This window comes from Pleurodeles waltl, chromosome 7 (genome assembly GCF_031143425.1).
Source record: "Pleurodeles waltl isolate 20211129_DDA chromosome 7, aPleWal1.hap1.20221129, whole genome shotgun sequence".
NCBI lineage: Eukaryota > Metazoa > Chordata > Amphibia > Caudata > Salamandridae > Pleurodeles > Pleurodeles waltl.
In genome coordinates this window covers 1,378,345,010-1,378,358,096 of record NC_090446.1, presented here as the reverse complement: position 1 = coordinate 1,378,358,096, position 13,087 = coordinate 1,378,345,010, and the positions used below count along the sequence as shown (strand labels likewise).

Genomic DNA, 13,087 nt, shown 5'->3' with positions numbered 1-13,087 from the left:
CACCATTTGCACTTTGGACATATGACTAAATCACGTCACAACTGTTTTTAGCAAACGTATATTTATTCATTTTTCCACATTTTTCATCTTATGAATCTTATGGCCACCTAGTAGACTGTGGAAGTAACTCTACTCATAAATGTGTTCTGATTAGTTTCAATTATTCCGTTGTACGTTTAAAATGTATATAAGAGACCCTTACCAATGATTTTATATGGTGCTTGATGACTTAATGTGTTTTATCTGTTTTACTCTTTTATGGATTCTTTGTAATCTGAATAAAAATTGATTTGATATGAGAAAAGAATATGGGAGGCAAATTGAGAAACACAGAAAGAAATAGAAAGAGAGGGAAAGAGAATGACAAAGAAAGAGGCAGAAAGAGACCAAAAGTAGATAAACAGACCCAAAGAAAGACAAGAGGAAGAGAAAGAAAGAAAGAAAGAAAGAAAGAAAGAAAGAAAGAAAGAAAGAAAGAAAGAAAGAGAGAATGAGAGAAAGAAAGAACGAGAGAATGAGAGAAAGAAATAAAGAGTATAAAAAGAAGAAAAGGACAATCAGTGAAACCAGGAGAAAAAAGGGGAGTGAAAGAAGAAAAAGAAAGACATGGGCAGAAGAAAAAATGGAAAAAAGCAAAAAAGAGAGAAAGGATGTTAGACCTGGCAGCTTTTTGGCATGTCTCCCCTGTCTTTTTGCCTTCTGATCTCCTGGTTTTGGACTCTGTTTTTGCTGGTTAATTGTCTCTGCGCACTTTACCACTGCTAATCAGTGCTAAAGTGCAAGTGCTCCCCATATAAATTGTACTGTGGATTGGTTTATCCATAAATGATTTACTAATAAGTCCCTAGTAATGTGCCCTAGAGGTGCCCAGGGCCTGTGAATCAAATGCTACTAGTGGGCCTGCAGCACTGGTTGTGCCACCCACATTAGTAGCCCTATAAACATGACTCAGACTTGCCATTGCAGTGTCTGTGTGTGCAGTTTTAAACTGTCAATTTGACTTGGCAAGTGTACCCACTTGCCAGGCCTCAACCTTCCCTTTTACTTCATGTAAGGCACTCCTAAGTTAGGCCCTAGGTAACCCCAGGGGCAGGGTGCAGAGTATGTTTAAGGTAGGACATATACTAGTGTGTTTTATATGTCCTAACAGTGAAATACTGCCAAATTCGGTTTTCACTGTGCAAGGCCTATCTCTCTCAGAGGTTAACATGGGGGCTGCCTTTAAATATCCTTAAAGCGCAGATTCCCTTTGAGAGTAGATAAAAATGTGGAGTTTGGGGTCTCTGAAATCACAATTTAAAAATACATCTTTTAGTGAAGTTGGTTTTTAAATTGTCTGTTTGAAAATGCCACTTTTAGAAAGAAGGCATTTTCTTGCTTATACCATTCTGTGACTCTGCCTGTTTGTGGATTGTCTGTCTGGGACAGTTTGACAGTTGGGCTGTTCACACCTCTCCTCTAGACAGTGACACAAAAGGGGGCGGGTGTAGCCTGCATATCCTGATGAGCCATCTGAGCTAGAGAGGAGGGAGGAGTGGTCATTCACACCTGAAAGGACAGTGCCTGCCCTCACACAATGCAGTCTGGGGCCTGGCCTGGACAAGGAAGGATCTTGCAAACACTTGAGACTTTGCTTTGAAGTTTGCCAACTTCAAAGGCAGAACTGGGTATAAGAAGAAGACCCAAAACCCCAGACTTTTAGAATCTTTCGGGAATCAAGAGGAAACTACCCAGGAGAAGAGCTGAAGGAGCAGTACTGTCCCTTTGTTGCGTTGCTTTGCTGGACTGGCCTGCAGTTGCTGCTTATGCCTGAAAAAAGTGCAAAGGGTGAACCTTGCTGTGTGTCCTGCTTGAGAAAATTCTCCAAGGGCTTGGAGTAGAGCTTGCCTCCTGTTGGAAGTCTCAGGGACACCAAAGACTTCAGTTTCCTTGACCTGCAGCACTGGGAACTGTGTGTTTTGTGCTGTTCAAGAGGAGAACCCACCGCACCACCACCAACGATGCCGCTGACCTGCACCGTGACCTGCTGATGCCACACGGAGTCGCATTGCCCTGCTTCGCACCGCGACCCTGGTCTCACTGACGCCGTCATCAGACGACTTCACTGAGTCGCTGCTCGCACTGCGACCTGTGGGCCCCGCACTCCGGCATCGCCTGCTCACACCGCAGCCTGGACATCCCCAACGACGACGCTCCTGCTGACTTCGGCGCCGCTGCCTGCACCATGGCCTGTGGACACCACTCGTGAGGTACACGAAGCACCGTCCCATCCCGCACTGCAGCCCCGGTCCACCGACGTGAGCACCATTGACTCCTGTGTCGTCACCAGGCATCCTGCCTGCACTGTGGCCTGTGGACACCGCTCATGAGGGTCACGGAGCCCCGTCCCGCACCGCTGGCTTGGGCCTACCAATGACAGCGCTTCAGCAATGACGTCCCCGCTGCCTGCGCTGTGACCTGTGGACACAACACGTTGCACCGCCCGCTTCACACCGCAGCCCTGGTCTCACCCACGCCACTGGACGCTGTCACCGAGCCGCTGCTTGCACCTTGACCTGTGGATACCTCACATCGCATCGTCCCACTCGCACCGCAGCCCCAACGCCATCCACGCCGGCACACCTGACTTCATCAGCCTGGAGTTCGATCTGCAACGTGTGTGACCTCAAGGGCCCGAAGACTCCTGCACTGACTTTGGAACCGACACCGCGACGTCAGTGACGCCGCTCTCCGGAGCTCACCGCGAGGATCACGACGCCCTGCAAATCCAAGTTACTGTTTGCGGGTCTTCCCGACACAGTAGCTGGCCCGCAATGCTGCCGGCGGCCTGAACTGTTGGTTTTGTTGATCACGACGCCGTCATAGACCCAGGTGGAGCTATCGACTTCAAGGAACTGTAGTTTTGAGTAAATCTTGCAGAATTCATATTTTTCTTACTGTATGTTGGTATTTATCGTATTTGGTCTTGTTTTATATAGATAAATATTGGATATTTTTCTAAAACTGGTGTGGTGTCCTTTTGTAGTGTTTTCACTTATTACTGTGTGTTATGTGCAAATGCTTTACACATTGCTTCTGAGATAAGCCTGACTGCTCGTGCCAAGCTACCAACGGGGTGAGCTGGGGTTATCTGAGCGGGTATATCCCTTATCCTGACTAGAGTGAGGGTCCCTACTTGGACAGGGTGCAAACCGACTGCCAACTAGAGACCCCATTGCTAACAAAGCAGGACAAGAAATATGAAGGAAGGAAGGGAGACAAAGATAGAGGAAGGCAAAAGAAAGCAGGAACAAAAGAAAGAAGACACTGAAATTTAAGAAAGATGGAAAGAGCAGGTAGAAAGAAAAAGAGGTTAATAAAAGAATACAAAAGATAAAGGGAAAGAAAGGAGAGATCAAAAAGTAAGAATGAAACAGAAAAAGGAGAATATAGGGAGAACAAATAAAAAGGAGTAAGAAGAAGTAAAACAAATACAGGAAGAGCAAAAAAGAAAGAGGGAGGAAGGAAAAGAAATAAGCTGAACAAGACAATACAAAAAAGAAATAGACAGATTTGAAGAAGGAGGAAACAAAAAGGAGAAAGAAGAAACAAGAAAGAGGGGAGTAAAACCAAATGGAAAAAGTAGAGAATGAAAGGATGGAAAGGCTAGAGAGTAAAAAAGAACAAATTAAAGAAAAAGACATGTGGTGCTGGAGAAAGAAATGAGCATAAAAGAGAGAAAAGAAGAACAATTTTTCACAAGAGGGTGGGGTGCATTACCCTGCACTGTCAGCTTCCCTGGCCTACCATAACTGGGCACACAGTGTTTAACATGTTGCGTAAGCAGGTGGGCAGCCATATTTTTTCAAACAAGCAGCCAGGCATTTTATTATGTGCAAGCTAGTCAGAAGCAATCTGTAAGCTACTGGTAGCTCACGATCTACCTGTTGGAGAAGACCTCTGCGTTACAGGGTAGCAAGGAGTTTGTAGCGTGCAGGGGCTGCAGCTTTAAGAAGCAGCAAGGGGATTTTAGGATTCAGGGCTAGGTAATTTAAAATCAGAGTATATTAGATATGTAAATGAATTTATTTAGTATGTAGAAATATGAACTTTGCAGTAAATTAAACATAGCATTCAACATATTATTAGTAATGTAATTTTTTAAAATTAAATTATATATTAGAATTAATAGTTACTGTTGGGACAGAAAAGTCCCCTGCATGGTAAGAGACGTGTACCCTTTCCCTGAGTGCACAAATGTACTGTAGTCTGGATCCCTAGTGCTGATTTTTTGTCATAGGCGAGCATGGATCATGTATGTGGCCCATGACATAGACCTGTATCACAGATTGTGGTCTTGTTGGCCCAAAGTGCTACCTTCATAATGGTTGAAGCCTACTGCCTTCACCAGGAGTTAATCAGCACAAGAGCTGTGGTGACAGCATACAGTGTAGTGATCAGTAGTAGTGAGCAGGTACTTTTTGCCCTGTGTCACTGGAGTGAGGCCTACAGGCTCACTCACCTTTTAAAAGTTCCACTGTTATGTGCTTAACTCACTCACAGGTTGATGCGGAAGTGGGTTTGGCTTGGAAATGTGCAGAGTGCATGTGTACTCGCAAGAAATACACTACACAGAGGGTAAAGTGTGGTACAGTGTACACATGGTGAATGTGTGTGTGAAGGCAGTGTGTGCTTTTAAAATAGCACATTCTGGTGCAATATTGAAAAGGTGCAGTACTGAACAGTATAGTTATGCTTGTGGTGGCATAAAACATGAGAATAACAGTGCTGTGAAGTGAGTGTGCTGTGGACACTTAGTGCAAGTGTGCCTGCATTGGTACATTACATGGAGGACCTTGGGTTCCATTCTGGGAAGCCCAGGGCTGCTTGGTGGAAACATGACGGGTAGAGGAATCACTCTAGATAGATTTATGCATTGCATCCCTATAGGCTGGGTGGGGCACGCACTGGAGGATGGGAGAGCCAGGCTGTCCCAGCACATTTCAAAGGTTTCTTTGATTCAATGACAGATCACAAGGAAGGGGACTGGACACATCTCAGGAAGAAAGATGGGGATGATAAGAGAATCATGAAGAGTAGGGCTGAGGGTTAAGGATTAACCTTTTGATGCACATATAACTGTGGCTGACTTCCTGGTGTAAATTCTGGTCACTCCCAAGTATCTTTTGTTTAACTCTCCTTATTAAACTTTGCTCATCACACAGTGAATGCAATAATCAGACAAATCACGAGGTGTACATCATAAGAAGAACATTTAGCATCAATGGGTAACACACAGAAATGACAGGTTCCCCCCTTCTCTTCCCATACCTATCCCCTCATACTCAATTACCTTGGTTAGTAAGTTGCCCCACATCTTCTCCTATTTCCTAGGGCAGCCCCTGTTTTGACAGACCACTTGCTCCGCCCGCAGGCATCAATCCAAGTCCAACTCCCAGTCTTCAACTCAGGGGGAATCTGTGCACCCCAGGCACATGTTGTGTTGCTTTTAGCCACCACACAATGCTCAGCCAAATCTTCTGGTACCTTGGCTATGTTGCCTCACCCGTAACTGCCAAAAGGAGCCGCTCTGCATCCAGGGTGACGTCTAGGTCCAGTATCTGATACCTCCTTAGTCCCACCTCTGCCCAGTAGAGTTGTATTACTGGGCAGCTCCAAAGGATGTGGAAAAAGCTACCCTCCTGCCTACAGCTCTGCAGACATAGTGCAGATTCCCCTCTCCCTCTTCTATGGAGAAGTGCCCAAAAATAATGTGACCTATGAAAAATCCACAATTGTACAAGCCTAAAGCGAGCTTGTATTGCCACCTCCATTTGGTTTTGCAAAGCCTCTGCACATACAGTCATTATCTTCTAATGTCCCGACATCTCTTTCCAAGGCCTCTCTCAGTGACCCCATTGGGTCAGGGAGTTATTCTTTATTTTCGTATATATGATAAAAATAGCCTTGTTTGTTAGCGGGTCAGAGAGGAGATGATCTTCCAATTGTGTTGCCTCAATCAGCACACGCACATGTGGGTTAATTAGCTTCAAAGTCCTGCTTGCTGTGACAAACATCCTTCAACAGGAAGAAGAAAGGGGAAAGATGTCTATTTCAAAGAAGCAGAACCCCAACATAAAACTTCAAAATAGAGACACTAAATTACATTTTGTGTTTGGAAAAGGACCATAAGTAGGGGGGTTTGGGACCCCCAAAAACTGTCATCTGTCGAGCAGCCAGACAGGCTGTGTGAGGAGGGGAAGCTGTGCAAGACCTCTGCCTGTGCCCAGGACTAGGTGCCCAGGCCTGCTAGTCTCCCTAATGGGTGAGTGGACATCACCTAGGGAAACCAAGACCACCTGCCCTAGAGTCTAGAGCACCCCCGCCTGCATGCTTGCCAAGACCAGTGTGCCCTGTGAGGGAGAGAAGAGTGTCAAAAGGAGCAAGGTCCAGAGGGGAGCCCTGACATGATGACTCCCAGTGCGAGGTGGGAGGAACCCACTCCCACACTGAACGGGCCATAATCCGTGTGCTGGATTATTTCAACAACCCTTTATGCCAGGAGGGGTAAAGGTGGACTGAGCTGAGGAGCAAGGGTTGTGTGACGGGAGCCAGACCTGCACGACCTCATGATGTGTGGCCCTATATGCCAGAGGGAGAGACACTGTGAACACCAATTCAGGTCAGCGTGGCCAGACTTTTGAGTGTTGTAGCGGTGACCCTGTATGCCAGGAGGGGTCACCGGAGATGCTGAGATGGTCGCCTGAGACTGAGAAACTGCTGCTGTGACCAAGGCGGACCAACTGTGGACTACACTGAAGGAGGTCCGAGTATTAAAGAAACACTACTGGAGCCCAGTCAGAGCAAGGAGGTCAAACCCCTCTCCCCTGCAAAGAATGACTTACCATGCATTTGCCAGAGCGGGAGCAACCTTGATCACTGGAACCAGCCGGTAGCGTGGCTTAAAGAAGAGAGAGCCTGTGTCTGCCGGTTGCTGTCGCATGGGACTGAGTGCAGCCCAACTTTGCAGTTCTGGAGCAGGACTTTGCTGCTCTGCTGAAAGATTCCATAACGCTGGAGCAGGCAAGCCAAGAACTGGGCCTTTGGAGTCCAGGGGACATTGATTTATTGTTTGCCTTTCTTACACGTTGAGTTACGAGTCATGTTCAGTAATCTGTATCTGCGCTTTCTCTGAAGGCGCTTGATTGCTTGCCCTACGCTATCCAACTGTGAGTCTGGTACAGAGGGAGTGCTTGGCCCAGTTAAGTGGGATCCATAGTGGGGTGGGATCCGGGGCATCGGGAGTAAAAGACCTCAACCGCCATGGTTGGGCCCTGTAATTCCTGCTTGCTTTGTGGCCTTCAAATGGGTTACATTAACGTATTCCAAACCATTGTTACTTGTCCACAAGTGTTTTTCTAAAATCATTGATAAGGTGGCGGCTCTTACATACTACACATTTATTTGTACTAATAACACAGGCAAGTCTTGTTTACTTCGATCAGATATCAAGGTTAAGACTTTTTATACATAATTCAAAATATTCTGTTTATGAGCATATGTAGAGGTCTTTCAACATATTGTATGGCACCACAGGTGTAGATCACATTACATGCATGATTTTTCTCTGCCTTCTAAGATGACAGTGAAGTTTGGAATAGGGTTGACATAATGTGTCCTTCTTTCATTTTGTTTAACACGTTATTTATATGTCCCGAACAGCATAGTTTAGTTCGATTTTATTTTATACACGGACGCCTGCCACAGACACGCTCAGTTCTTTTTTTTTTTAACTGTGATTCGATTACACTATTTGATAACTAAGTTCACCAATTAATATAGGAATATTTACACTTTTATGTTTACGAATCAGTTGGGGGCTTTTCACATCTGTCTACTTAACTCTTCATGTTTTTGAGTTTGTTTACATCAAATTTGGTGTATACAACTTCAGATCTTCCACTCCTGACCATTCATGTATGACATGGAGTAATTGTATTTAACATTACTTAGGAGTAAGTTTTTGTACCTTTTTTTAATCTCACTCAATGGTTTCTTTACTTATTTTACATCATATTCTCATGTGTTACCTTTATTTTTATGGGTGGTTCTTGAATTTCTTCCCACCATAGTTTACTTTCCTTGAATTTATGGGAGTTTTGTTTATAAATATAGTTTGGTCGACTTAAAATTTTTATTTAGAGTCATTGAACTGTTGCTTTTGGAACTGAGCTTTCTCCATATAGCACACGGTCAAACTGGACGCTACTCAATGGGCTCATCTTTCAAACTGCTTTGTTAGACCTGATATATTCATATCATTTGGTCCGTGCATGGATTGGTAACAGACACAATGGTGTATACGGATGTCCACTCTTTAGTTTGTTTGCAGATTCTCACCGATGTGTTCACTTTTTTGCACTTTAGGGTGAAAGGTCTGTATATTGTGATTACTCCTTTCAACATGCAACATATAAGCGCATCATGGGTGCAGAAGTGCACGTTTGGTGACTTTGGTTTTGTTTCCCTTTTCTGTCAAATATAATTTGGGCTATTTTGTCTTTTTTTCATCTGATTTTCGTAAGGTTTGTATACATTTATTTTAATAACTGTTGCAGCCTTGAGAAAGTATTTCTGTGATGAAACATGGTGGTTGCCTTCTGATATGAAAATAAGTTCACAATCAAGTCACCTGAAAACTGGTGGAGTCAAGCTGGCATAATGCCTTTGGAACTTCTGCCATTAAACAATCCCATTGGACTCATGTACTGAACTGTGTGTTTGTGTGCTTCCTTATGATTGCTTTTACAACACTAGCTAGACTAGATAAGTAGCTCTGGCTACTTGATAAATAGTTACAGATCTTGCAGGGTAAGCATGTATTCTGTGGAAGCACACAACTTCTGCACAATCAAAACTCCTGTCAATCAACATGTAGGGGGAGCCAACACCCCTCTCTGTAGTACTCCTGAACGCCATTTGTGTGTTGATCTCATAATGTCCGGCAACTATTATGCTTCAAGCCAAACCTACAGACGTGGTTTAAAAAAACTCATATTAGAGTCGTGACTATGCTGCTTATTACATCATATCGTTCTGCTCAGTGCTTAATTTGAGTGGGTGGTTTTCGGTGCAGGACACTGGCACTTATTTTTGAGGGCTGGTACTTATTTTACTGCATCAGACATTTACTGCGTGCAAAAGGCACACATGGGAAAGATGGAGGAAGACAACAATGAAAAAACGTCACAAAGGGAGAAAGCAGAAAGCTGCAGGAGTGAGCTAAAGGGGCAGGGAGTGGCTGTAAATGAATTAAAGAGTCCCGAGATGGCTTTAGGATTACGCAGCCTCAGTATTCTCTGCTCACACAGTTAAATGCAGCAGCAGCGTGTTTCAAAGGAGACTTTTGGGCACCAGCACTTTTTTATTTACAAATTAATCACTGGTTCTGCTGACTTCAGAGTTCCAACAATTTGTACACCTTAGTTTGCAACCAAGAACCCAGCCATAGGTTTGAATTATGCCACCTCATGCTTTGGGACAAAAGATTTGTTTTTAGATGTCGATCTCAAGCTGGGCGGTAGAACAAAGCACCCACGCAGCTCTCTAGGAGCCAGGATGTACGGGATGCTTCCTCGTCCCCTTCTCCCTTGCAACTTTGAAGTCTTGCTGTGGTTTTTAGAGATAGTTGAGAGGGCTCGCTGACAAGAGCAGACACACAGACTAACATTGCTGCTGACTGGAGTCCCAGTAATCTTAAGCAAAGAGAATAATATTACACTCTGTTTAGGTTTACTTTCTTTGCTTCAATAGTTAGCTGATGTTCTCTTTAGGTCGACCTTATCAGACAGTGCAAGCTGTCTTGTTGCAGAAGACATATTTTGGGCTTACCAAGTACATACAGGGGCTTGGAGTCTGCCAATTGCGTGCCATTTGGTTGGCTTTCCTGTCCCTCATGTTGCCACTTTTTACTTGATGGCTTATTTGTCAGTCTTGTTTCTGTCCCACCTCTGAAGCACAGCCTCAATCCCATCTCTTAGGTTGGCATGCTTCTACTCTTCCTCTGCTCTGTTTTAGGCAACTAATTTTTTTTATTTTTGTCTAAACACTCCATGGGAGTGCATCTGTTTTACAGCTGCCTCCCTCCTGTGATTCCCCTCCCACTCTCTCTGTTCTTTTTTCCCTTCCCCTGCACTCATATTGCTCTTCCTTCCCCTTGTGCTCCTGCCCCACACCCACCTGTGCTCAAAATTGCTCTCTTTCACTGGTGTTCTCTTTCTTTTGTTGCGTCTCCACCACCCATGTGCTGTGTTGCTTCTGCCCCTTGCTCCTCCTCAACTGCTCCCACAACCCTCTCATCGATTGTTATTTAAAATATTGCTTTTGTGCTAACTTTTAAAATGGTGCTTTCACTCTACATTTTTTTTAATTTACAGACCCATCTCATATCAGGAAATAGATTTAAAACAATAAGACCTTTTGTAAGCGTGTGTATGTGTACTGAACGCATGCGCTTGCCTGCAAATTTACGCTGCAGCTGCATCACCAGGTCTTCTTTTTTCTAGCTATGCTGCACAGCAGCTGCAACGGTGTATAACATGGCTAAAAACATTGACAAAGCCTATAGGTCTTGTATACAAGAACTACTGGCTTTGCCAAGTCTTGTTTTATGGGAGGCTGCTACCTGCTTGTTCATAAGTGAATGAGCAGCTACTGAATTTTTCTATTAAAACAACCACATCCATTCAACTTCTTCTATAAGCAGATTAACTGAAAACTTTAATTTTACAAAAGAAATCCCCAAAATTATTCATTTATTAACACAAATGCAGTGATAAGCTTTCAACATACATTGTGATAAATCGTTTAACTGAGAAAAACCAAAAACAATGGATGCTTGTTTTAATCTAAGCCTCTGGTCATTTCTCGGGGCCGTGCTCCAGTCCATTTGTTTTCCTACCAAACCAATCTAAGCAGACATCACCCATATGTCATTTCCCCGAAAATTGCGGTAAATGTCAATGGCTCCATTTCCTCTTAAAAGGAAACATGGAAATGCCTATAGTTCTGGGCAGCATGGGACAAGCTTTGCAAGTGAACGAGAACCCAGGAGAAGCAGAGGTACTCACCACGCCATTGACAGACAGCAACTGGTCTCCTCTCTTCAACCCTCCATGGCGGTCGGCAACCCCTCCAGGAATGATGCGAGAAATGTAGATGGGGGAGTTCTGCTCTTTGCCCCCCATGATGTTAAACCCTAACCCTTCATCGGTTTTGGGTAGCTCCACCACCCGCGGATGGGCATGGCCTTCACTCGCAGCAAAGGCTGCAACTGTAGCCTGAGGTATTAGAAGGCAGGAAGAGACAACAGAAAGGGAGATAATCAGAACTCAGGCAACAACGTGTGGTTAAATAAGCAAACAAGTATTTAGAGCTTAGCAAAACAAATGTCAGTGTGCGGCCACGATATGCTGTGTGTAGGTACGTGGTATTTGTATTGCAAAAGAGTCGCTGTAAGGCAGCAGTGCAAAGATACGGTACTAGAGGGTTAGCTAGATTCCAAGAGTAAAAGTGGACTGTTACTTCATTGTGATGATGTAAAATGGTGAGATTCCTCCTTTAAGGAGAGTCTGCACATGGGATGAGGATCTTCATAGGTTTATTCTTCAATAAATGCTCTTAAAGTCATCCAAGCCACCGCCTTCAAGCTGCTCTCCCTGCTCGCCGTTTCAAACCATAACATTCATTTTTCAGAACATTCTTGGCTGCGCCGGAGATGACACATACACATTCCATATTAGAAGATACCACACACCTCCCTCCTATGCAACAAACCACCCACAAAATCCAATACAAGTGAGAGCACTAACTTACCCAACCATGGTATACACAATATAAACAATAGCATGCATATGCTATTCAGAAGCACAAAAATCACATTCAGGTAAACCAATGTTTAAGGAATAAAAACCTTAGACTATTCCTTACTATAAATCTATAAACATTTTGGTGTCTTTGTTATTCTTTGACTTTTCCTTCTTAACCCATTCTCCACAACTCCATCACTCATCTTACTGGAGATCTCCTTTCCATCCTTGCATTTCACCACACCCACTCTGTTCAAATTGCAAATCTTTGAGTCTGCAGTTCTGACTGCATTCTTAAACAATTTCACCACTCTAATGAGATTGAAGAATTTCCCTTGCTGACCATTCCCCGATTATCTGACCCACACCCAATCCCCAACTTGTATCTTCGTAGTTTTCACTCTCTTTCTGCTATCAAACAATCTTTTTATTTCCTCATTCATCTTCATCTTCATCTCGTTCTCTCTACAATTTGGCTTATTTTCCTCACCTCCTTGGCATTTCATAATAAACCAAAAAGGAGACATCACACTTTATGGTTTCCTACCTCTGAAGAACTCAAAGGGAGTCTTCCTTGTGACCGAGTGAGGAGTCAACCGGTACACTTCAACTCTCTTACATACTTGCTCTTTCCAATGAAATCCACCACCACTGTTAGCAAGTTGAATAGTTTCTTTCAGGACGCTGTTAAATCACTTAAATCACTGGGCATTCCCCGCCGCAAACATATCTCCAATCACCTAAGAGACCTCCACTGGCTCCCTACCGAGAAGAGAGTTAACTTCAAGTTCCTATTCCACGCTTAAAAGGCCCTCCACGACCTAGGACCCGCCTACCTCAACTGCTGAATCATCTTCTACTCCCCCACCAGACCTCTCCACTCCACTCAACAAGCACTAGCCACTGTACCCCGCATATGAAAGACCTCGGCTGGTGGGAGATCCTTCACCTACCTCGCAGCAAAGAGCTGGAGCACCCTGCCCTCGCGTCTCAGGCAGCCACCATCACTACCCCAGTTCAGAAAGGACCTTAAAACCTGGCTCTTCGACTGAAGCTCAGAGGACAAACCCCCTTAGCACCTTGAGAACGTTACGGGTGAGTAGTTGTGCTTTACAAAATCTGATTAATGGATTGACTCACCATTCAATTGGCCCCTGGTTGGTACAATGCACATTTCTTGTGCCTTAAATCATTATTTTGAAGAAATACTTCCATTTCTTTTGAGACCAGCTTGACCCTAT

At 44.2% G+C, this 13,087-nt stretch overlaps 1 protein-coding gene across 1 annotated transcript in view; it reads right to left on the bottom strand.

The window, feature by feature from the left end:
* Positions 1 to 13,087, bottom strand: part of LIN7B (lin-7 homolog B, crumbs cell polarity complex component) — a 60,985-nt gene that overhangs the window by 28,053 nt on the left and 19,845 nt on the right. Inside the window, exon 4 of the mRNA XM_069200868.1 lies at positions 11,109 to 11,318. Coding sequence (XP_069056969.1) covers positions 11,109 to 11,318 — 210 coding nt within the window. The remainder of the gene's footprint in view (positions 1 to 11,108; positions 11,319 to 13,087) is intronic.